Here is a 25,575-nt window from a genome sequence, read left to right on the forward strand (position 1 = left end):
GTTGGATCTGTGTGTGGAGTTACTTCAGTGATTACAATGTTTCTTGTTGTTGTGGACATCAGTCTGAAGATTGGTTTAATGCTGGTCTCCATGATACTCTATCCTGTGCCAGCCGCTTCATTTCGTAGTAACTACTGCAATCTGGGTTCCATTCCCGGCTGGGTCGGGGAATTTTCTCCGCCCACTGGGTGTTGTGCTGTCCTCATCATCATCCCATCATCCTCATCGACTGCAGGTCGCCGAAGTGGCGTGAAATTGAAAGACCGGCAGACAGCGAACAGTCTGCCCGACGGGGGGCCCTAGCCATACGATTAAATAAATAACTGCTTGTTCAGTATACAGACAGAACAGCGTCGGGGTAGCCTACAATCCTTTGTCACTCCCTTCTCAACCACCGTTTCCCTTTCGTGCCACTCGACTCTTGTAACTGGTTTCTAGCAAATTGTGAATAGCCTTTCGTTCCCTGTATTTTACCCCTGCTGCCTTTAGAGTTTGAAAGAGAGTTCTCCAGTCAACATTGTCAAAAGCTTTCTCTAAGTCTACAAAGGCTATATAGGTAGATTTGCCTTTATTCAACCTATCTTCTATGAGAAGTCGTAGGGTCAATACTCCCTCACGGGTTGCTGCATTTCTCCGGAATCCAAACTGATCTTCCGCTAGGTTGGGTTTTACCAGTTTCTTCATTCTTCTGTAAAGAAGTCCTGCTACTATTTCGCCACCGTGACTTATGAAACTGATAAACCGGTAACATTTACGTCTGTCAGCACCTGCTTTCTTTGGAATTGGAATTATTGTATGCTTTTTGAAGTCTGATGGTATTTCGGCTGTCTCGTTCATCTTGCTCACCAGATTGAAGACTGTCAGTAGTTCTAATGGAATGCTGTCCACTCCCGGGGCCTTATTTCGACTTAGGCCTTTCAGAACTCTGTCGAATTCTTCAAGCAGTAACGTACTTTCCATCTCATATCCATCCATGCCCTTTTCCCTTTCTATGCTACTGCTTTCAAGTTAATCTCCACTCTACAGACACTCTATAGCTCCTTCGATCTTCCAGCTTCCCCTTCTTTACTTAGGACCGGTTTTCCATCTGAGCTCTTGATATTCATACAGCAGCTACTCTTTTCCCCAAAGGCCTCTATAATTTTCCTGTAGGCGGTATCTATCTTTCCCCTAGTGAAGTATTCTCCTAAATCCTTACAATTGTCCTCTAGCGTTTCCTAGATAGCCAGTTTGTATTACTTGCTATCTAATTTTTAGTCACCTGTAATTCCTTTCGCCTGCGTCATTTACTGCAATTTTATGTTTTCTGTCGTACGAAAATTACAAAGAATTTGTCGGTATGATCCCATTTTTCAGCATGACGTTTCATCCCTTTGAGCTATACGCATGCACTGATTCGGTTGGGAAGGTTGTCGTACAGGCATTGCATCTGCTCCTGAAGCAAGATGACCCACAACAGATGCAACTAGTCCCTGATGTACTGGATACTGCCACTGGGACACTGTTGACGTCCAAGTTTGCTCTGCAAATTTTCTATTGCAGGCGGACCTGGGGATATTGCTGGTGACGTGGCTAACTGAAGATCAAGTAGGGGGTTCATACAGACACTTGCCACTGTGTAGCCGATCAATGGCCTGCTGAAAAATGGCACCACCATAATGTTACATTAGAGCTAACCCATTATGACGCAGGTTGCCATACCACATCCTTGTGTCGTCACAGCTTCATCGGTCACTACCAGCCGCGACCTGAAACCAGGAGTAACAGTACTGTGCCTGTGCCTCTTCAAAATATTGAAAGAATGGTACATCCTCGTACCGGTACGCGTCGACGTTAGTCAGAAGGGATAGTATAGAACAGCGAGTTCTAGCTGGAAAGAACGCGACGCCATTCATTAGCAATATATCATTCCCCATCACAGTACCTCCACAAACGCGGTGTGATTCCGTAATCCAGCTTCTGCTAGTGTCCAACCAATGTTTAGTGATGACACGGGATATTGCAGGGAATCCATTACTTGTTATCGTACGACAGGCCCAGATGTGAAGGGTTACCGTGTGCTTGGTGCAAAATGGCCATCCACTCTGGTGGTGGTCGGATGTGGTCGGCCGGAATGTTGACGACGAATGTCCCTCGTTCGCCGGCGGTCGGACATCGGGCGCAGTCACATTCGAATGACCCACAAATACGGATACGGCACGATTCGAACCTGCCCGTTAAATGGAGACCCGAAATGAGAGCCCATTCAGACTCTCTTAAGTACCGCTGCTTCAGACGAGTACGCACCATCTCCATTTCATGCATTCTGGTCACTCAATATTTGACGCTCTTTACTCCCCTTACACACCGTACCCGGGCCCGTTAACAATGCTAAGCGCGGTCGTCACTTAAGCATCCTGGCGGTCGTTCCACAAACGACAGGGAATTGCTTCTCTAATCGCTGACATACCCTCCAGTCGTGTGCACGTGTCCGTAGTTAGTGAAGTCCAACCATTTCTTCTGGCTATTTCGCTTTTTCTCAGAGAGAGTGTATGGTACTTTCTTCTACAATCCTTTGTGGCTATGAGGTGCGTAGCTTTTATAAGGTGACGCTGGAGAGTAATATACAGAACGGTACACAAACAGAATACTCAAATACAGAGGCCGATGTAAGTAATTATCTTCACAGTTCGACTCGTACCACTATCGACTCTACTCTGTAAACACATTAACACCCATAAATTTACATAGACTGTGCTTGAAATTTTTTGTCTGGTGTAAATTAAACTAAAACGCTTCCCATCTCCACAAAGACCGGAACTGAGAAATCTCTCCCAAATATTCCCAAATGAGACTCCCTCTCGTCCTCCTCTACCGTCCTGCCCACTATTTGTCTGAGAAGTCTCTAGCCCTTGACTGAGTCTTTACACGACCAGCCCTCTCTGCGATTATGGATAGGGTATGAAAAGTAATAAGTCCTGCTCGAACGCTGCTATCTGATGTTACAGCGTAAATTCATCGCCATCACGCCAGTTGGGAACGATAGAGAAGAGATGGCTGTGAGAAGAGGTCAGCCAATCGCACGCAGACCGACCTCCCTCCAGGAGGACAACGCGTCAGCAGTGGGCCCTTGATGAAGAGTACATAATCGCCTCGGCCGACTGGTGGACCCCACTTCGATAGGAGCTTCAACATTATCCACTTTATCAGCCAACGCATCGCAGCTTCTGTCATCAGCAAATCTCTACGTAGCACAGACTTGTGTTTGCCTATTCTGAAAAAGACTGATTCTTTGTATGTCGCCCTTTTGCTTGCGACACATCTATCAAAGTAGTCTTGTTGTAATAAAACAGTTTGATTGTTTGTCTAGCGAACTGAGCATTCAAGAGTCCTAGACACAACATTTCAGATTTCAATAGCAGTGTCATGAAAACAAGCGTAAGGCAATGTGAGAGGTTTCTTCATCAAGCTGTACAGGATGTTGCAAAATTCAGTGACCGAACAGTTATGATTCGGAGGCTATAATTAAATTCTGTTAAGGATCCAGGTGCTGGAAAGGCATTGTTGCAGTATCCAGGAGACCAGCGGGTGTGGTTGAGAATGGAAAAAACAAAAGAGTTTCTGTCCTTTATTCTTCTGATCGATCTTACAAATGTGCACTTCAGCACAGAAACGGTATCGACGCAGCAAGGCTTCGCGTGATGGAATGAAAATATGTGGGTGTTCTGCATGTTTGTGGTGGCTAAAAGTGTTCTTAAACAAATTCGTCGTCTAAGTCCACTGCATTAGTTTATATTTACAGTTAGCTCTTTGTTATCTTCAGCTCGGAGTAGCCTGCCGCCTCTTTAATTATTCTTCTTATCTGTAGAATAACTTAATTTTACTAAAAATTAAGACTTAGCAATTGCGGTATGTGAAACCTTCTATTGCGCCTTTAGTTGCAGCAAACGTTAGATGGTAAATATCTTGTTACAGGACACCTTCTGTGTAACGAATAACGACCGTTGCTCTTCCACGATACATATACATTATTAATGTAAACTTCTGATCCTTGGTATTACTTGCAGCGTGGCTGGCGCAGAAGTTTCTTTCCGCCTTTGACTACATTGCCCGTTCAGGCCCAAGTACCTCTTCAATTCTCTTGTAACTCCACGGAAACCACGCGAAATGCCTCATGCGGATGATAAAATACACAAAAAAGAACTTGTCCCCAAAGAAATCTTATTACATAACTATTAAAACTCTATATTCCAAGCGATTTTCCTGGATAACAAAAAATGTGTATAATTCTAAAAACAAAGCTTGTTCACTTATACTCAAAATTAGTACGAGATTTCAATTCCAATCAACGAAATTATTTATTTCAAAACTTTGCCTATAAAATGTCTGAAAAATCTCGTACCCTCGCAAGGAGTAGAATCCACTTCGGTTTCCAAGGAACCCCGGAGAAAGACGTAGAATGGGATGAGGCCTCGTAGGGCAATTTATACATCCTTCCCGGCCTTTTCACCAAGTGCCAAAAACTGCTCTGTGAGCACGAAATTCTGCAATCACGTCCTGCCTCTGATACGCAGAAGTATCTCACCCCACAACATCAGCAAGTGTTCTTGCAACAACAGTCAGCATATTGCACACCTTAGTCGTGGAGTTAACAACTATGACCCTTGCCGTTTACCTTCTTCTTCAAAGGCGTACATACGTATGCTTAATTGACACTTATATGTTTTTGCCACCTGGTTGCTGTACGAAATGTATTTGCTGTCGGCCGTTGTAATATTTGTCACTTTGGACACAGTTTTTGAATATTCTGGATACACACTTATGTGAAGGACCTCCAACAAAGATTACGCACTCCCTTATTAACTCAATCAAGTACTAAAGCAAATTTGGTATCGTTGTCGGAGTGTTAAATAGAAGTGTATGTAAATGCCTTAAACCGGAGGATTGTTAGGCCTTCAAAGTTCCTACGAGATGTTCGGTACAACTTTTTGAATCGTACGAAAATAAATGACATTCCTGTAAGAGTAATTTCTACCCCCTGTTCCTTAATTGGCAAGTAAAAGTAAATCAAATCGTGTTTACTGTTCCTGGATTGGGGTGAGTTTACACAACCGTTCCGGCATTACCTTTTATTTCACAGGTATTGAAAAGTGTCATTTGAGTACTACACTAGAACAGCTGCTCCTCCTAAGGAAAAGATTCCATACTTACCACGTAACACAATAATTAGTTTTTGCTCACGTATAGAGAAATAAAGCACATTATGGATTCTAAATTTTATATCTCTAGTGAAAAGTCTCAAATGAAATATTTCTTTCGACATTTACAGTTCGTAAGCTAATGTTACTAATTTTGGCACAGTTGTGAAGAGAAAATGAGGCAACATATATTGAAAAGCTTTTGTATTTCGCTTCCTCCAAAAAAAAATTTCCGTTCCTTATAACATGCAAAGAGACACTCGTAAGAACTAACTCGAGACAAAGGATTGAAGTAAACGAAGTTTTTCGGAATTATTGATACCCTAGAGAGAACCAATAACGACTAATCGACATGCACCATGAATAAGACAAAGGGAAAACGCTTAGACTCCTAAAATAATGAAATAAATCAATTTCCAAAAACGACAGGTTGACAGGCCTCAATACAGAACAATCCGTTTAATAAGCTATGGAAGCTAAACACGAAGTATCAATAGTAGAATGGAGTGAATAGACATGTTTGGGTTCCGGAGAAATGTAGAAAACCGAGGGGCAATACTTATAACAGAAAGCAAACTGAACAACGAAATATCCACACTCACGTCATTAATACAGAAATATTATAAGAGTCGAAGGATACGAAATATAGGCAGTGGTTTAAAAGGCACTGAGACTCGGTTATAGCCTATCCCGAATGTCAATCCATCTGTACATCCATCACGGAGTAAAGATAGTGAACGAGAAATACGAATAGGTAAATCAGAGAGAAGAAATAAAATTAGAAACGACAATGAACTGGGAACATCAATTGAATGGAATGGATAGCGTTGGTTGGTTGGTTGGTTTGGGGAAGGAGACCAGACAGCGTGGTCATCGGTCTCATCGGTTTAGGAAAGGATGGGGAAGGAAGTCGGCCGTGCCCTTTCAGTGGAACCAATGGATAGCTTCTTGAAAGAAGTTTTTAAGATGAGCAGTAACAAAAATAAAAACAATGCGTGCAGACGAAGTGGTGCTGAGGGATGCAGAATGGGAAATGAGCTTCACTACTTAGGCAACAGAGTATCTGACGACGTCCTTAGTAAGGTTGACAGGAGTTTGGCGGTAGAAAAGAAACTTTTCTGTAGTAGAGAAATTAGTTAATATCGAACACAAATGTAACTCTTAGGATAACGTTTCTGAAAATATCGTGCAGCCTTATATAAAAATAAAGCATTAGTGCTAAAAGGTACAAATGTGAGGAGTACAGAAGCTTTTGAAGTAAAGTTTAACAGAAGAATGCTGAACAGGCGTGGATAAGAAGCCACTGTAAAGGTAATGAATTCAGTCGGGGAGTAAATATCTCTGTGGCAAAAGTTTATAAAAAACAGAATAAATTGAGAGGATACAAACAGAGGCAGCAAGGAATAGATAATTATTCAATAGATGTATGATTTTTTATAGAAATTGTGAAGGGAGCCCAAGCCTGGAGTACAACGAACATTTTCAAATGGTTCAAATGGCTCTGAGCACTATGGGGCTTAACATCTGAGGTCATCAGTCCCCTAGAATTTGGAACTACTTAAACCTAATTAACCTGAGGACATCACACACATCCATGCCTGAGGCAGGATTCGAACCTGCGACCGTTGCCTGCCATTTTCAAATGAATGGAAGTTGCAGGCGTTATGCAGATGTGAGACTTGCGCAAAACAGACACGGAGGTATACTTCAAACCAGTCTTTGGATAGTTCAATTTGAATTGTCCAGTTTTTCATTTCATGGTCCCTCTTCATTTTCGAATTACTTCGTTCCCTTTTTGGGCGTGACGAGTACATTCTAACTCATTTATACCAAAATTCTCCTGATGCGAAAACCCTAAAAGGACACTAAAAGGTAACACAGTAATGAACAGGAGGCGCTACATAGCCAATCTCGAGATTCCTATCATGCAACTGAAACGTAAAAAACTGGAATGACAACCTTGACATACGATGAATCAAAACGGAGTAAAGGAAAGTATAAATTTCTGCTCAGTAGTGGGTTCTCCAGCATAATATTCAGTTACAAGATCACATGACAGAAGTACATACCTCTGTCTGGTTACACTGCGAATGGAAAATGAGAAAAACTCAATATGGATTGATACTGACCTGTGTTTTAGACCCTCATTACGCCCTTCCGCGGAATATTCACCAACGGTTTAGTGATTCGCTAGAACTGCGTTACGAGGTACGTGATGGACTCACCTGGTGGCTGTTGATGAGCCAGGAGATGTTGGCGGCCGGCACGGAAGGTCGCGACGTGCAGTTAGCCACGATGTAGTCTCGCTGCCGCTCCACAGAGATCAGCGGCGCCTCTGTCGGGGCGTCTGCAACATTAACATAAAAGGCGACCTCTTCGTGAACCAGACAGTGGCTATAGAATCTCTTGACAGTAGCTTCACATGGAAATGTTCCACTCTTTAATGGAAGTGTTCCACTCTCTAACTTGTATGTATACTTTTGTGGGTAAGGCGAACGTAATTCTTCCATTTTGGACACTATAGACTTGCCTGTTGAGGCCTGATACTATGGCCACTAAGACTGTAGGCCGCTGCAAGTTACATTCGTTTTCGTGACAACATGCCATTCATACACGAATATAACTGCCTCTTTACGGCGGAGCATTTCAAATCCAATTAAGTGGATATTTGCTTCGTTATGAAATACTGAAGGTTGGCTCAATTTAAGACAAGCGTAAATATCTGTAATCACTGAAGAGGTTACTAGATTTTGCTGGTAGCTGCAGATCAGACGTAGCAGCTTCTATAACATAGGAAAGGAGTAGGTTGATATTTCCACTGTTTTCAGCCATTAGGATTTCAAAGTAATCCCACATGACCGTCCACTCTGTGATAAATAAAGAGCATAGATTATAAGAATCTACTGCGGTATTTTGACTGACAGTCCCCGTCGCATTCCTGAATATCAGACAATATTGCCTTGAAATCGACAGTACGTGTATGGGATAAGCATGAACTAAATTTAAAAGAATTACAACTGCCAGGATATTGACTTCCATCGGAAGAATTAAGTAACCGCTAATAGTATTGTAGGTATTCAGTAGATAATAAACAAATAAAAATAATAATGCATTAACCTCGCACAGAAGTGAGTTTGATGTGGTGGTGGTGGTGGGTAGTGTTCAACGTCCCGTCGACAACGAGGTCATTAGAGACGGAGCGCAAGCTCGGGTTAGGGAAGGATTGGAAAGGAAATCGGCCGTGCCCTTTCACAGGAACCATCCCGGCATTTGCCTGAAACGATTTAGGGAAATCACGGAAAACCTAAATCAGGATGGCTGGAGACGGGATTGATTCGTCGTCCTCCCGAATGCGAGTCCAGTGTGCTAACCACTGCGCCACCTCGCTCGGTGAGTTTGATGTCCAATGGAGATTGTAATGAGGCAGCTATAAGCTTGATACACATAATATATATTAACCTCGCACGGAAGTGAGTTTGATGTCCAATGGAGATTGTAATAAGGCAGCTATAAGCTTGATACGCATAATATATTTTTTATATGGTTTATTGAAGTGCTTGTGCTTTACAAGCTTAAGTTCAGCGCCAGCCACAAAATATCGGAGGTTATTGAACGATATCTTCAAAGCATTTAATGTAAAGCATCCGTGACCGCTGGTGGATCGTCACTGGACAATTTCTGGTAGTTGGGCTATGACGATTCTACCCCACTGTACACACACCTCAAGACGACCGGGTTGTCTACGTGCAGGGCACGTTGGGTAGCCCGTTCTTTGGCCAGGCTACTTTCTTGGAAGTAGGGCAGTCAGAGAGCTACTGAGCCCACACACACACACACACACACACACACACACACACACACACACATTTCCCTCTCTAAAACTACTCCTTAAGGAAACCCTCTTTTTCGAAATAAGTCAGAGAGTTTCTAAGCAAAAACACACACACATACACACACACATACACACACTCACACACACAGCTCTCCCAACCACAGCCCACTATTTTTGCCAGCCATTAAAGCGAGGCAACCTATCTGTATGTGCACCCTAAAGCTAGCGACCTTTCTCTCACTAGCCCCTCTGCGGCCGACCAGTCATGAGTGCAGTTCGATTTTTGCACCCACAATGGATCCTCAAGAATCTCAATGTTATTCAGTGTCCAAATTGACTGTATAATTGTTGTATAACAGTACGAAACCCATGTGACTGAAATAATATAATACTCAGACAATGTTATAGTTGGCAGTTTCTAACTAAGAAATAGGCATTCAGAACTCAAATAGTATTCTAACACTTGAGTCTGACAATATGCACGCTGAAACTGACAGTGGGTGTCTGCTGCTGGACGAGAACAGTCATTTTTCATTAGGCAAAACAGTCTTCGTTAACAATACTTCATATTCTTCTTCTGGTTTCAATCCGTTCCAGATGTTGGGAACCATCTTTGCAGTGCTTTTCCTGTCATTTGCAGCTCTAAATGGCTATGTAGATCTTTTAGAGGTCCATGTTATGATGTTCTTAAGCCAGGGTATTCTTCTCCGGCCAACGCTTCTCTTCCCTGGTATGTTTCCTTCCATGATGGTCTCGAGGAGATGGTATCTGTTGTTGTTCCACATGACATGTCCCAGGCACTGGATCTTTCTTGCTTTCACTGCGGCCAGTACTTCTTTCTCTTTCTTCATTCTTCGTAGAACCTCGACATTTGTGACATGCGCTGTCCATGGTATTCTTAACATTCTCCTGTACAGCCACATCTCAAATGCCACCACCCGCTTACCCAACGATACTGTTGGAGTCCATGTTTCAACACCATAGAAGAGGGTGGAAAATACGAAGCAGCGTAGAAGTCGATCTTCGTCGTCATTTTTTAGCCATGATTCTTGAAAAGATTGCTCATCTTATCGAAGACAATTCGAGTTCTCACCTCATGAGAGGGATCCCAATGGTCATTTATTGTAGTGCCGATGTACATGCATTTATGTACTTGCTATCGTGACATGCAGGGACTCTGTTTTTACTGATTATCTTTGTTTTCGTTTCTGAGGGTTGACATCTAGACCATATTCAGAGCTTTTTTGTGAAAGTCTATCGAAAAGGTAATGCAAACTATCCTCAAATAGCACTCCCATCTCTACTTCATCAAGAGCTTCTTTAAAGGCGTGTTCTGAATAGATGTTGAAAATCAGTGGGGATAATATACAACCCTGCCTTACACCTCACAGAAGGTCTATGTCTTCCGTCTTTTCTCTGCCCAGCCTCACAGAAGCCGACTTGTTCCAATATAGGTTCACAATTGTACATAGGTCTTTATCATCTAAACCAATGCTTCTTAAAATGGCAACTATCTTCTGCTGTTTTACTCTGTCGAAAGCCTTCTGATAATCAATGAAGCAGGCATAAATGTCGCAATTCACGTCTCTGCACTTTTGAAATAATACGCATACTATACTTGTACCAGTCCAAATATTCTTCAGATTCATAAATTATAGATGATCTATTTGATACCCATTATGTGAAACATTATGTCAGCTACTACAAAACGTAACAATTGCTTTCTGGTAGCTTAAACCGCTACTTCAACCTCAGTACATTTTTATGAATGTTTGTAAATCCACCAAAAGGATTTATCAGGTAAGATTCGATAGATACAACAATAGTAAACTATAAAACTGTAATCCACAAGCTGTTATTCATATAGGTATGAAATAGAAGGGGCATGCCGATGCTATCAAATGCTCAGTTTTCATTTCTTATCAGAAAGAAGGGTCGTTGTCTCGTCTGCCACCTACTTTCAGCTACTTTTCGGTGTCTCTGATTCAAGGTACTCTCACATTAATTGCCATTGTGTTATTTCCATGACACACACACACACACACACACACAAACAAACACACACACACACCACACCTGTCCACCCACATACCCCCTCAACCCCCTCACACACACACACACACACACACACACACACACACACACACACACACACACACACGCACACGCACACACATACATACATACATACATACATACACACACACACACACACACTTGCACAGCTGCAAAGACACTGTGACCCATACGCTCCAAGGGTGGAAAGATCCTCAAGTACATGTTTTCATAACATTCAAGTGTATCTTTGAAGTTATTAACGCTTCATCTCCCCTAACACTATTTAAGGGGCAAAGGAGATTCTGATTGATGTTCTACATTAGATAGCCGGCCGGAGTGGCCGAGCGGATCTAGGCGCTACAGTCTGTAACCGCGTGACCACTACGGTCGCAGGTTCGAATCCTGCCTCGGGCATGGATGTGTGTGCTGTCCTTAGGTTAATTAGGTGTAAGTAGTTCTAAGTTCTGGGGGACTCATGACCTCAGAAGTTAAGTCCCATAGTGCTCTGAGCCATTTGGACCATACATTAGACAAATATAGTTGATGTTATTGACGGGCTACTATAGCCTTTTATTATTTTCGATCTTAGGCCTAACTGATGTAATCTCACTATTGGTACAAAGACAGAAATTTTATAACCTGACATCTCTAGAAGATTTTCAGCAACGAGTCACGTCATCAGACAACTCCTTAGGGGAGGAAGAAGATAATGTTCTTCGCTAGAAAACCATTTGAAGATTGTTTCTCCATTCGTTTTCATAACCAGCTGCTAAATGATACCGCGAGCTGATTCCAAGATAATATCCATCATGTTTAGCCACCGGCTTCACATATTTGACACTATAGTACAAAAAATCGTACTAAAAATGACGCATTTTGGAGAGACCTTTAAAGTTCTCTATCTCTTAAATTGTATATTCTTATGATACTCAAGTATAGTCACGAAGAGGACCAAATACGATATGATACTGATATCAGCATGGTGGTTGTTCAGTCTGCTTGAAAGGCTTACTGTCTACTACAAGTCTCAGGAGGAGTTTTGTCTTTCGACAAAGTTCCTCACACATAGGAAAACTCGATCCCTGATCACAATGAAGATTGGATTTTTCAATCCAAATTAAATTAGCACAGCGAAGAAAAGAAAAACTGCCTGTATTGAAACTTCCTGGCAGATTAAAACTGTGTGCCCGACCGAGACTCGAACTCGGGACCTTTGCCTTTCGCGGGCAAGTGCTCTACCAACTGAGCTACCCAAGCACGACTCCCGCCCCGTCCTCACAGCTTTAAATCTGCCAGTACCTCGTCTCCTACCTTCCAAACTCTACAGAAGCTCTCCTGCGGACCATGCAGTACTAGCACTCCTGAAAGAAAGGATATTGCGGAGACATGGCTTAGCCACAGTTCGAATCTCGGTCCGGCACACAGTTTTAATCTGCCAGGAAGTTTCATATCAGAGCACACTCCGCTGTAGAGTGAAAATCTCATTCTAGAAACTGCCTGTATTATTTATCAACAACCCGTCTTAGGTAGGATAAAAGCAGTACACAACCGCCAGAGTGTGATGCTCAGGGCTGGAGCCTGCCTCCAGTAGTGCTGGAAACCGCACAGTACCGGGCAAGGCACTTACGTACACTCTGTACAGCATTTCTTCTAGCTGAGAGAGTTTGGGAATTTTAATTTCGCCCTCTATTTCCTGCGCACTAAAACACATCTTTTAAGTGTATATTACCAACTCGTCTTCTTATTCCAGAGGAATTTGCGTACAGAACATTGAGTTTACAATTTTAGCAAATGAAATGTCGTTAAATATTGTTATTCTGTTATAAACTCTGTAAAAGCCCTCTGATCGATAGTTGCAAAATGTCTAGGCTACAACATTGAGATAATGTTTAATGATACCTTTTAAGCAGATCCCAATCGGAATGGACGTTTACGAGAAGTTAATTTTTGGAATATCCTCCTACATAGTAAATGTCGTTTACTCCACCATTTTCTCCGAACACTCCACCAATGCCTCATTCTCTTCCAGTAGCAGGCTATATTCTTTCTTGATGGCATTTATTTTCGCCAAACACTGTAGCGGGAATTTCACTTTTTCATTTAGTTTTTTGTCTAAACTCTTCAATTTACAGTTTTCTTTTGTGCACATATAAAACATTAGCTGTACTTAAAAGAGTAAGTCTTATTACAGGGAATGGTATACGTCTGTTCAGATCATTACTTCTTTTTTATTAAGATCTTTGGTATAACGTTATTCTTGGGAGTCAGTCGTAAGCTGACAATACCTATGTTTGACACTATTGTACAGAACGATATCTTGGATTGAGAAAATGTGTTCACTCAGATTTAATATAATTTTTATTTTGTTCTTATAGGAGAGCACGATAACAATTCCCATATAGTTTACAGGTAATTACTAAGAACCAGAGGCGGAAAGGGCATTATAATTTCCAAAACGAATTTTGAGTCTGTAGAGGAGTGTGCACTGTAGATTACAACCGTGTTTACGACTGGAACTCGAACCTGACACCTTTGGCCCTTCAGAGGCCAGTGATCTACTGATTGAGCAATCCAAGCACGACACATGACCTCCCATCACAACTTTATTTCCCCTAGCATCTCTTCTCCTACCCTAAAAATTTCGAAAAAGCTCTCCTACCTACTTTGTGGAACAAACATTCCTGTAAGAAATTATATTGCAGAGATATCGGCCTAGCCACAGTTTGGGGGACGTTTCCAGAATGCACTGTGCAGCGGAGTATGTACTGATTTCAAACTTCCTGGCAACTTAATACTGCGTGCTAGACCCTGACTGAAACGTCTCACAACCTGACGCCATAGTTTGACTTCGACCAACTTCTTTTCAAACTTCAGAGAAATTCTCCTGTATAAGTTCCTCATGTGTTAGGGCAGTTGCGAATCATGTGTGGACAACTCAGTCGGCACAACGCTTGCCCCCAAAAGTCGGAGGTTTCCGGTTCGAGTTCCAACATGGCCCACCGTTTTAAAATGCTTGGACGTTTCATATTAGTTTATTTATTTCTCAGTCTTGATTATTGGTACACGAGCCAACTTAACAGTTATTCTTATGCCCCCTCCCTCTGCCCAATAAATGGTAAACTCAACACACCAACTGCTCTGTAAGCTATTCGACAGTTTACATACAAGCGGCTGCCACAAAGATAGTATGTTGGTGTTTAGTATTTTTAGATAGTGTTGTACAAAGTTAAATTCACTACAGATTCTGTTGTTATGAACTGTTGCTCCCAATCTGATAACATGTTCTTCTGTCAAGCAAGACGTAAAAGTTTCTCACAGTTTCATACAGGGAAGTTTATGAAATCAATAACATGATTGCAGACACCTTTTTTCACTCCTTGGCATCTTATTTTATATTTAAATCTGTTACACATGTCTATTCATACACTGAAGATGATCAACATGAAACTGTCTGTTGCAACTGTTTTGTCACTATTCAAAACCACTTTGGTTTTAACTGTGGAAGTCTCCATCCATACAGAAGCCATGGTTTGAGAGTAGATACTCACACATCTTAATTTTGTTAAAAATCTTAGGAAAAGCATCCGATTTATTCTAGAGTCATATGGTAATAGTGGTCTAAATGAAGTTGCTACCTTAAGCGGGGCAACTCATCCTAGAGAATTTACCATGTAGGTTACTGTTAAATATATGACACAATTTCTTCATCAACATTTCAGACCGTCCTTTCTTTATTATTCTCAGCAGCCCACTGCTACAGAGCTGTACCCCTTCGACAGCAAAATGGTACATCTGTAACCCATACCTCTGTAAACCATAAATAAGACACTTGTAACTCTGAACGCATCAAAAAGCCCCGATTAGTCGACACTTTTTTGACTACACATAGGTGCACACCTTTTGTTTTGGTCCCGCTAATATCCCACACATGTGACCCCTCCTAAGCACACCATTTTTCACAGTGTTTATATCACTCCCCTAAGTCCTACCCGTTACTCAACAAGCCTCAGTGGAACCACAAACACCTCTGACAATGTCCAGTCGCATCGCTGGACGATCTGTTGGGAACTGAAATGTTCCGTGGACTTTGACAATACAGCCAAGATGATTTACTATCAGGTAAAACATTGGGTTTTGAAAGCCCTCAACCAAACAGCGAGGTAATCGGTCCCAGCCCATTAGGGAAAGAATGGGAAGGAAGTCGGCCGTGTTCTTTCAAATGAATCATCCTGGCATTTGTCTGAAGCGATTTAGGAAAATCACGGAAAATCTAAATCAGGGAAGGCCGAACGCGAGTTTGAACCGTCGTCTTTCCGAATGCGAGTCCAGTGTGCTAAATACTGCGTCACCTCGTTCTGTTTCAGTGTGTGATAAACTGAAGTGGGGAGTTTTCTCCGAAAGTATTTGTGTGGAGTGCGACCTTGTGCAGGTGTTGAAAACAGGATGCTGGTACAGAGAAGACGAGAAAAAATTTTGAAATGTGGTGCTATAAAAGGTTGATAAATAGTAGGTTAAAATGGGACTATGGGACTTAACACCTGAGGTCATCAATCCCCTAGACTTAGAACTACTTAAACCTAACTAACCTAAGGACATCACAGACATCCATACCCCAGGCAGGATTCGAACTTGCAACCGTAGCAGCAGCGCGGTTAAGGACTGAAGCGCCTAGAACCACTCGGCCACAGTGGCCAGCTGAATAGTAGGTAGGTAGTAGGTAGGTAGGGTAGCTAATGAATAAGTATCTAATCGATTTGGGGAGAAAAAGAATTTGTGGCACGGCTTCACTAAAGGAAGGGATTGGCATTCAGGAGACATTGTAAGGCATCAAGAAACAGTAAATTTGCTAATGATGGAAGAGAGAAGAGGGTGGGGGGGGGGGGGGACTGTAGGGGTGGAATAGTTACAGAGATGGCTAGGCATGCACAGGAATGACTAGCACGCAGAGGTTCAGTTTTCGGAGTGAAAATCACAATTACAACTAACTATGTCTTCAACCAGTGGTCAGTCTCAAGAACCACTTCCTTCAGATGTCACCGCGCGTTGATCCTCCCGGTACCGGTAACGTGGAAACGAGCACCTGCACTCGAGTTTGCAGCTGGAGAGAGCGCCGCCCAGCAGGGTGTTGCCCCCTGGGGCGGAGGACAGGTGGGGGCGGCACACCGCAGTCCCCCTCCGCGCCCACAGCGCCGGTGGGGCGGCTCAGGAGCCCTTTGCGGGGCCGGGGCCAGACCTTTGAAGGGCCTCCCTCAGAGAGTCCTCCACCGCGGCGGCAATCACGCTAATTCAGCCCGGATTACGGGCTTCTCTCGGGGACGCGAGCTGCCACCACCGCTCCGCCTAGGATCTAATAGCTGTCCGGTGGCCAACCTCACCACCGCCTTACCACCGCTAATGAATGTGCCACTGCCGGGGGTGCAACTCGTATTCGAATAAGTCAGACTCAGGACCATTGTGCGGGAATGTCACTGAACTTTGTGCCTACCATTAGGGGGTAGAAACACCTTAAAATGAAGAAGAAGAAGGGGAGTCAAAGAAGGCAGGAATGGATTTCATAGTTTGACCAATTCTCGCCTTAACAGTGAAATCGACAGGTCCTGTTTTCATTATCTCCTATCTACGAGGCCTGTTCAGAAAGTAAGCTCCGATTGATTGCCAAATTGAAACCACAGTGAACATCAGAAATGTTTTACTTGTAACAATTAGCTACACCTTTCAGCTACTTCTCTACGTAGTCGCCGTTCTGACTTAGACTTTTGTCATAGCGTTGTACCAACTTTTCAATAGCCTCATCATAGAAGGCAGCCGCCAGTGCTTTCCGCCAATTCTCCACGCTGGCCTACACCTCGTTGTCTGTGTCAAAATGTTGTCTTCAAAGACAGCGGTTCATGTGACCTGAGATGAAACTCAGGGGGAGACAATTGCGGACTGTATTGTGGGTAATCTCACATTTCCATTTGAAAACGATGCAGGAGCATCTTCATTGCCCCTGCAGAATGCGGCTGAGAATTGTCTTGAAGAAGAAACAGCACGACAGTTATGTAATGTTAGCTGCATAGCTTCAGGCGAAATTTCTCACCAGGCCCTCGAACTTGGCGGCAGACACTATTTTCTAGACATCTTTACGCACTCACTGCGAGCTCAGAAATGAGAAGAGCGACGTGATGCTAACTGGGGTTATACTAGAGACACTACCCAACACATCTGTGCAAAGCTTTATCGGATTTTCATAGTCGTTTCCATTTCGCGACCGATCGGAGCTTACTTTCTGAACGCCCCTCGTATAATGTTCCCACGGAAGTGGTGCAAAGTTCTCCTCTACAGATGCAATGGATTCTTGACTGGAAGAATACGCTGACCAACGAGGAATTTCTTCAGTTTTGAGAACAGATGGAAGTCCTAGAGAGCCAAATTAGGCGAATAAGGTGGACTTTCCAGTCCTTCATAGTGCAAATCGCTGAGTTTACACACTGTCAAGACACATTTGTAGACAGATGCATTGATGCATTGTCCTGATGGAAGATGATTTTTCCTTCTTTAGGCTGCGTCTGTTTATCACGAATCCTTGCGTGCAGTTTCGTTAGAAGTTGAGAGTAGTATACTCCTATTATGGTTCTACCTTTTTCTGGATTGTCAATCAACAAAACTTCTTTCGCATCCCGTAACACTGATGCCATAATGCAATGCCATAATGGAACGGCACCGTCCTTGCCTTCTTTGGAGCTGAAGAACTGGCTTCTGTTCACTGCATAGACTGCTGTTTCAATTCGAATGTAGAATGGCTCTGAGCACTATGGGACTTAACATCTATGGTCATCAGTCCCCTAGAACTTAGAACTACTTAAACCTAACTAACCTAAGGACGTCACACAACACCCAGTCATCACGAGGCAGAGAAAATCCCTGACCCCGCCGGGAATCGAACCCGGGAACCCGGGCGTGGGAAGCGAGAACGCTACCGCACGACCACGAGCTGCGGACGAAATTCGAATGTGTATTGGTGAATCTATGTTACATCCACTCTCATGTATCGACGCAAAATGTCACTTTTGTTTTGTTTAAAACACACCAAGCCCTTTCGAAAAGTGTAGTGCGCTACCCTTTCAAGTGTTCAATTCCTGCTGGAAGATGTCACCATAGTGTTGCTCTAACATTAGCAGTTTCACGCACCTTTATAAGCCGATCTTGCAGTCATATCATTCACTTTGCCGATGATTTCCGGCGCGCTTGAGCTTCTTCGATGTCCTTCACGTGGATCATCTTGAATTCTTTCATGGGCGGTTTTAAATGGGGCTGCCCATTTCCTCAAGATAGGAATTGAAAGTGGAGAGACGCCATTCACATTTTCACACCTAAAATGAATTTCAGTAGGTGTTCAATCATATTTTACGAAGAATTTCATCAGTGCACGTCACTCAATTTTTTTTCGATTTCCAACACCATGCGAAACACAAGTGCTTCAAACGACTGCTTACTGTCAACTGCTGTCTGGAATGACTTACAGCTTTACGTGACGTCAACTAACACATATACCAACGTAGGAGGAAAAAATGAAGCGACCATTGCTGCAATTTTTGGGCCATCCCGAGGTGTTTGCAGACAGCACTCGTGTTACTGAGAGTTAGAACTTCGAAAAACCTCTTAACAAAGACGGCGTGATTTCTAAAATCGCAGTGAAACGTGATAAACGATTATTTGCCTGTAGAACCTAAGAGACTAGAGAGTATATCATTCACACAATCTCGAAGACTACAAGGTCAGTTAAACACTATTACTTTCAGGAGCGTAGCCCTTACAATTTAGTATGAATCTTACGAAGTATTTAATTATTTACTTTATGTCTGGTACACATAGTTTTACAAAATATTTAAAGAAAAAGCCTCTTAAAATTTAAAGTACTGATTGTGCATGCCAAAATTAGTTACCAACAGCCTATGAGTGCACAAGGGTATTGTAACAAAGAACTCCATAAGATAACCAGGGTATGTTCTTAGGCCACATTCTTCGACAAGATGGCGGATGGACTGTCCATGACCACATTCACAGTGTGTCTATGGTAGTATCCTCCATTTCTTTAGCAAACTCCGTTCAAACTTCCCGATATGTGATGAGAGAGATCAAAACCGCTCTTCATTTCCTCCACACATAACACGTGCCACGCGAATTTTCATATATGATGAGGGCTCTTAAATCCAGTGGTTATTTCTGATCAATCTATTATGTCACGTAGATAGTAGGGAGCGTTTTCATTCAATAATTGCAACCATTCGCCAATATCATTGAATCTGTCGCCTACATGCTGTTGGACGAGATGTTATGATGAGTCACTTGATCGTACCTGATTTTTACCAGCGGGGTTGTGTCCTGGTGGATGGATAGATCACGATTGTCATAATTTTCTTGTATTATTTTCTGAATGCTTCTTGTCTGTGCAGAGAGTCGTGCTATATGGCTCAGTACTGGAAACCTATACAGTGCAGTAGATTTAATACTTCCCGTAACCATCCTCTTCTCGTTCTGTGATAAGATATCTATAGTTTTAGAGCGAACACTGTTGACCCAGACTTATGCACAATATTCGGCTACAGAGTTTATCAGATTTAGCGCTATATCTTTACGATTCTCTGGTGAGAGTATCGCGTGGCTGTTCCGTAATTTCATTCATATTTTTTTAACAAACGACAAGACTAAAAATTTTTCCGATTCGTCTTTCTTTCGGTTGTTATCAAACATATAAGATACACATGTTGTCACTCTTAAATTAAATAGCAATAATTACCGTAATTTTGGCACATTTTTTAGCTTATATTCATTTGATTTTCCTATCCTGTATCCATGTTGGCTTATGTGATCGTAATTACTGTTTCACTCTCATTTTACGCTGTGAATCATTGCTTTGCTGGTTTTGGTACCTACAGTCTGATTTATTTTAAAACGAAATCCGATCTTTCGTTGTTGTGCTCTGCGATAATGTTCTTAGCATTTTACGGAAATTTCACACTGTCTCACATCACCCGACTTATTGCAATCCGGCAGTGAACGCAGCGCCTGTAGCTCATTCTTAAACACAGAAGGTGACAATTTATTTATTTATTTAATCGTATGGCTAGGGCCACCCATCGGGCAGACCATTCGCCTGGTGCCGATCTTTCAATTTGACGCCTCTTCGACGACCTGCAGTCGACGAGGATGACAGGATGATGATGTGGACAGCACAACACCCAGTCCCTGGGCGGAGAAAATTTCCCTACCCAGCCTGGAATCGAACATGGGCCCAGAGGATTGACAATCCGTTACGCTGGACATTCAGCTACCGGGGGCGGTCAAAGTGACAATAATAAGGGCAGAATCAGGTACGGGGGGAGATAAGGGGAGTCTTGTATAAACCATATATTATTTTCAGAATTTTTTATCGCTCATTGTCACTTCCACCGCATCTCTTGTAATATGTCCCGTCAATGACAAAATTAACCCTACACCTTTACCAATTAAATTTAACCTGACTTACAGACTATATTAAAGTGCTGAGGTTCGTAACGTGTTTCACTATGGCCACTAAGTTTCTGGATTCTGTGACATTTCCTGATCTTGCAGGCAGTATTTGCCGTGTGTCGTTTGAAAGAGAAGGGTCTGTCCGAAGTCATTCCTCCATATTTAGGGTGCTTCTGGCGTTTCAGCATTGTGTTGCTTGAAAGAGATTTTCAGTTGATAATTTGTACGTCAGATATTTAGGTGGAAACAATTAGCTTCGTAATTGTTAAGCCTTGATTTCATAAAGTACTCATTCAGTGGTCAAATCTTCCATGGTCTCGGTCATCATCAACCCCATACTGTCTTGCAGCACTGTTAAGAAGGCCTGGGTTCTAAAGATTCTACGAAATGGGAGCTATTTCTGACAGATCATCTTACCGAAATCGTCTGTATATTACATCAATTAATCTATTGTAAATCAGAATTATCTTTATAGGAAGCATAGCCTATGGCGCACGTATTGAACCCCAGACTTTGAATGTCACTTTACTTTCGTACAGCACTATTCGCTTACACTGAACTCAAAACTCTGGCATTACAAATATGTCCATCGTTATCACCTTGTTTGTTTATAACTTCTGAGGTGAATTACTCTTGATGCTATGGAACATGAAATGAGGAACAGTGCTTGTGGTTTCTATACTGTAGAAGGCTGCGAACCTGTTGCCAATGTCGTAAGCTTTTCGACCGACGAAGAGTCTTACCAATGTTCTGACCCCACCAGTTATCACTTTTGACATTCCTGCCTGGCATATACGTTGCCCCAAATTGTACCTCAAATAAAAGGTGGAAACTTGAAAATAAGGCCCATTATCAAGCAATCTCCGTTAGCTGGCAAGGAACGTGTTAGCAAATTAGTGTAACGGTTCATATTTCCCGCACTTGTTTCGTCTAATCGCCCCTAAAACTTTCACCTGGATGTGGCACTTGCGATACCGAATCCTAGTGCAATATATCGATACATTTACAAACTTAGCACACATCTTGTACAGTGGTTAGAACTGTCAGTGCTAAAAACCAAAAAGTATGTTTAACACTTTCATAACATTGATTCTACATGAGGATTAATGATGCATCAAAGCATATGTGTGAGACAAAGACACAGCGATTCAGGAGTAAATATTCAGCCACTCTTCTGATTCCCCTTCATTGCAAACAGCCGATCTCGAAAATAATTCCTGGTGTGGTACGGCTCGATGAGCTTGTTAAACGCCCGTAATACGAGGGTTATTCAGAAAGTAAGAAACGTTTTGGCATTAAAAAGAAACTAAGTACAAGAAATACATCTTATTATATGCATCTGAAAGAGCGACTGGCATACTACTTTTCCACATAGTCACCAATCACATTGTGGCACTTATCATGGCGGTGTAAGAGCTCTGAAGGACCTTCGTCGTAAAATTCTGCCGCCTGAGACTTCAGCCAGTGACTCACCTGGAGTTCGGCGTCGTCATCAAAGCGCTGCGTTGCAAACCAGTTCTTCATCTTGGCGAAGAAGTGGAAGTCAGTTGGTGCAAGATCGGGGCTGTAGGGCGGATGAGGGAAAATTTACCATTTTAATGAATTATGGAGTTCTTTAGTGCGGTTTGCCATGTGAGGTCGGGCATTGTCGTGAAAAACAAATTTAGGACGTCGGCTTTCCTCGGCGTTTGTTTTGAACTGCTCTTCTAAGGCTGTACAAAGTATGACAGTACAGGGCAGAATTTATGGTTGCTCCACGTTCGAGAAAATCAATAAGAAGCGCAACTCGCCTATCAAAAAAACATTGTCGCTATAAACTTCCTTGGCCGGCCGAGGTGGCCGTGCGGTTCTAGGCGCTACAGTCTGGAACAGAGCGACCGCTACGGTCGCAGGTTCGAATCCTGCCTCGGGCATGGATGTGTGTGATGTCCTTAGGTTAGTTAGGTTTAATTAGTTCTAAGTTCTAGGCGACTGATGACCTCAGAAGTTAAGTCGCATAGTGCTCAGAGCCATTTAAACCATTTTTTATAAACTTCCTTGCTGACAAGGTTTGCAAACATTTTCTTGGTTTTAGGGTGTGCCTTGTGTGCCCTTCACTCCATGGACTGTAATTTTGTCTCTCAATTTACGTGCTTCACCCAAGTCTCGTCACCGGTTACGAATCGATCCAGTAATGAATCACCATGTTTGTGGTAGGCCTCCAAAAATGTCAACGTTTCTCCCATTTGCTGTTCTTTATGGCGCTCTTAAGCATTTTGGGCACCCATCGTACACAAAATTTGTGGTAGCCTAACTTTTGAGTGACAATTTCAAGCAATAAAGTCCGTGAAACTTGTGGAAAAGAAAGCGAAAGCTACGTGAAGCGACGGTTTTCACGAATCGTTTCATCAACTTTTGCGACAAGATCGTCAGTCAGAGTGCTCTTTTCTTCATCATGAACGTTAGTTCGTCCATTTTTAAGCCGAATGCACCATTTCCGGACGGAACATTCACTCATTACGTTGTTTCTGTACATTTCGCAGAGTTCACGATATATTTTTATAGGTTTTAGGTTTTTTCCAACAAAAACCGTATCACAGACCGCACCTCACAACTGGCGGGATTTTCGATTGCAGCGCACATTTGAAATTCGAATATCGAAAAAACCAGACGCTCAGAGACGTTCCCGGTGTCACGGATGGATGCCGACTGAGCTGCCGAGCACGCACGTACCAAAATGTACGCGATCGGAGCGCGCCTAGCGGCGTCAGACGGAAACGTTCCCTACTTTCTGAATAGCCCTCGTAGCTGTGCTTTGCCAGTAGACGCCACTGTGCTGTGTCCAGTTGAAAACACGCAAATTTACTTTTTGTCGCCGTTACTGACTGAATTACCACACGGAAATAGGTCTAATAGACAAGGAAACGTAAATACGGTGCTTGTAAAAGTTTTCTAATATGTAGTGTTGTAACTGTTCTGTTAATGTCATAAAGTTGAGATGCAGTGCGTGCATGCACGAGTGTTACTGCGGAGAGCTACAACCTACCTCCGCGCAGTCCAGAGAGGTTATAGCCTAGAGTCGGAGCTGGCAGCTCAGAACGCAGCCGACAGCAGTCATCATCAATAATTAAATTGTTAAAAGGAACAGTTGCGCCGTACATTTGTCGAAATTAGTGGTTCCAAGGTGTTTTAACGTGGTTTAGATAGGCAGCACCGTTTCAGCTGAACGAGAAATCGGTTCACGTCGTGAAGGGTTAGTCTTGGGTAAGATAGTTGTCGGGAGCGAGCTACTGACTGCGGTAAGCCGTAATTGGAAGTGCCTGCCGACGATTTATATTGATCGGCTTATCCTTTCAACGTAGATTTTTGGAGAACCTCCTTTTATTGTATCGTGCATCACAAAATTAGGATTCACGAAACGATTTAAATGGTGAAGGGGATATCTCTAGTAGCGGGCTGATATTCAACAGGCTTGAGTAATTATTTATTGGTATGATAAAACGCTTATGTCCAATATGGAACAAGACTTAATGTATGTGATTGTGAGTTGTTGGTTGGTGGTATTGCACTGGAAACCTTGCTACCGCGTGGTAGCCGCGCGGTTTACGGCCCCATGTCACGGTGCGCGCTGCTCCCCCATCGGAGGTTCGAGTCATCCCTCAGGTGTGTGTGCGTGTGTGTGTGTGTGTGTGTGTGTGTGTGTGTGTGTGTGTGTGTTGTCCTTAGCGTAAATTGGAGTAAGTTAGATTAAGTAGTGTGTAAGCTTAAGGGCCGTTGACATCAGCAGTTTGGTCTCGTAGAACTGACCAAAACACGTACTCTTCCGTGCTACCACAACCAATAGCAAAAGCGCTAGCACGCCCAGAGGTAATTGAGTTGTCACACTTTTTGTTACCCTGTGGCACACCCTGAGGATTGAGTGGTTGCTGTTTCGTGGTTGTGTATAAATTGACTTTGGGCCTTAAGCGAGATGATGACATGGGTACGTTCCACTTAAGATAGCAGATTCTAGCAATTGGTAACGGAAATTTATCTTGTTCCTACAGTGAAATTTGCCTGTGAGTTGGTGAAGTCTTGCCCTAGTATACTTAAAGATAGGCCACGCTTTCTAACGAACCATTAGTGAATGTTTTTTTTTTTTTTTTTTTTTTTTTTTGCAGTAACCCTGTTACTTCTGGTAAAACAGAGTCTAGTGACCTTTTCAGCTTGGTACCTTTAGTGGGTCGCATATAGTCAACACCTGAAACTGTTTTAATTGTGTTCACGTTTCTTAATTGAATGGAGAATAGTGTTGGTGGCCTCTTGGTTTTTTGTCCGTTTTGTTGATGATTACTGTCTGTCTGTGGGGTCTCCAAATTTTTCTGGGACTCGTACGTTTACGACGAATTGGCTGTAGTGGATATTTAAATTAAAAGCCATATTATAAAGCTAGGGTACTTAACACAACATTGGATTCGCGACCTGCAGCTGAAAATAAATTGCCATTCAACGAGATTTTTACTAAACCAAAACAAATTGTTTGAAAATAATAATTTCAAAAGGCCTTACAAGTGAAAGAGAAGTTATACAATGCATTGTAGTTAGCCATAATTGTGGAAAATTCTACACAAAGTGTTTCGTTATATTACGACTATACAATTTCAAGAATTAAATAATTACGATTTTAAAGAGAGTGATTTGATATATATATATATTCTGATTGGATTATAAATATTACAAAATTAACACCACTTGTCAGACATAAAGGGCAAAGAACACAAGATTTATTTTCATAAAAGAAATCCAATGTTGGTAGTAAAATATATCACTGACTTGGCTAGTAGCTTAACCTCTGTGAGGCTGCGATATACTTTAAAGAACAAAAGAGTGAAAATTACGCTGGACGGGAATTTCATTAGTAAAAAGTTTTTGGTAAGTACTTTCTGCTATTGACATTGACTTGATATTGGAGAGATAAGGGTTTTAACTTTAATATCCATTGTTATGTGAAGTTTTCACTGGCTTAGTTTAAATACATTTTCGATAATACACTCATAC

The 25,575-nt window shown here is 42.4% G+C and overlaps 1 protein-coding gene across 2 annotated transcripts in view; it reads right to left on the bottom strand.

The window, feature by feature from the left end:
- Positions 1-25,575, bottom strand: part of LOC126262718 (uncharacterized) — an 860,056-nt gene that overhangs the window by 99,617 nt on the left and 734,864 nt on the right. For both annotated transcript variants that reach the window (XM_049959507.1, XM_049959506.1), the window contains exon 4: positions 7,403-7,524. In XM_049959507.1, coding sequence (XP_049815464.1) covers positions 7,403-7,524 — 122 coding nt within the window. The remainder of the gene's footprint in view (positions 1-7,402; positions 7,525-25,575) is intronic.

This window comes from Schistocerca nitens, chromosome 6 (genome assembly GCF_023898315.1).
Source record: "Schistocerca nitens isolate TAMUIC-IGC-003100 chromosome 6, iqSchNite1.1, whole genome shotgun sequence".
In the NCBI taxonomy this organism is placed as follows: domain Eukaryota; kingdom Metazoa; phylum Arthropoda; class Insecta; order Orthoptera; family Acrididae; genus Schistocerca; species Schistocerca nitens.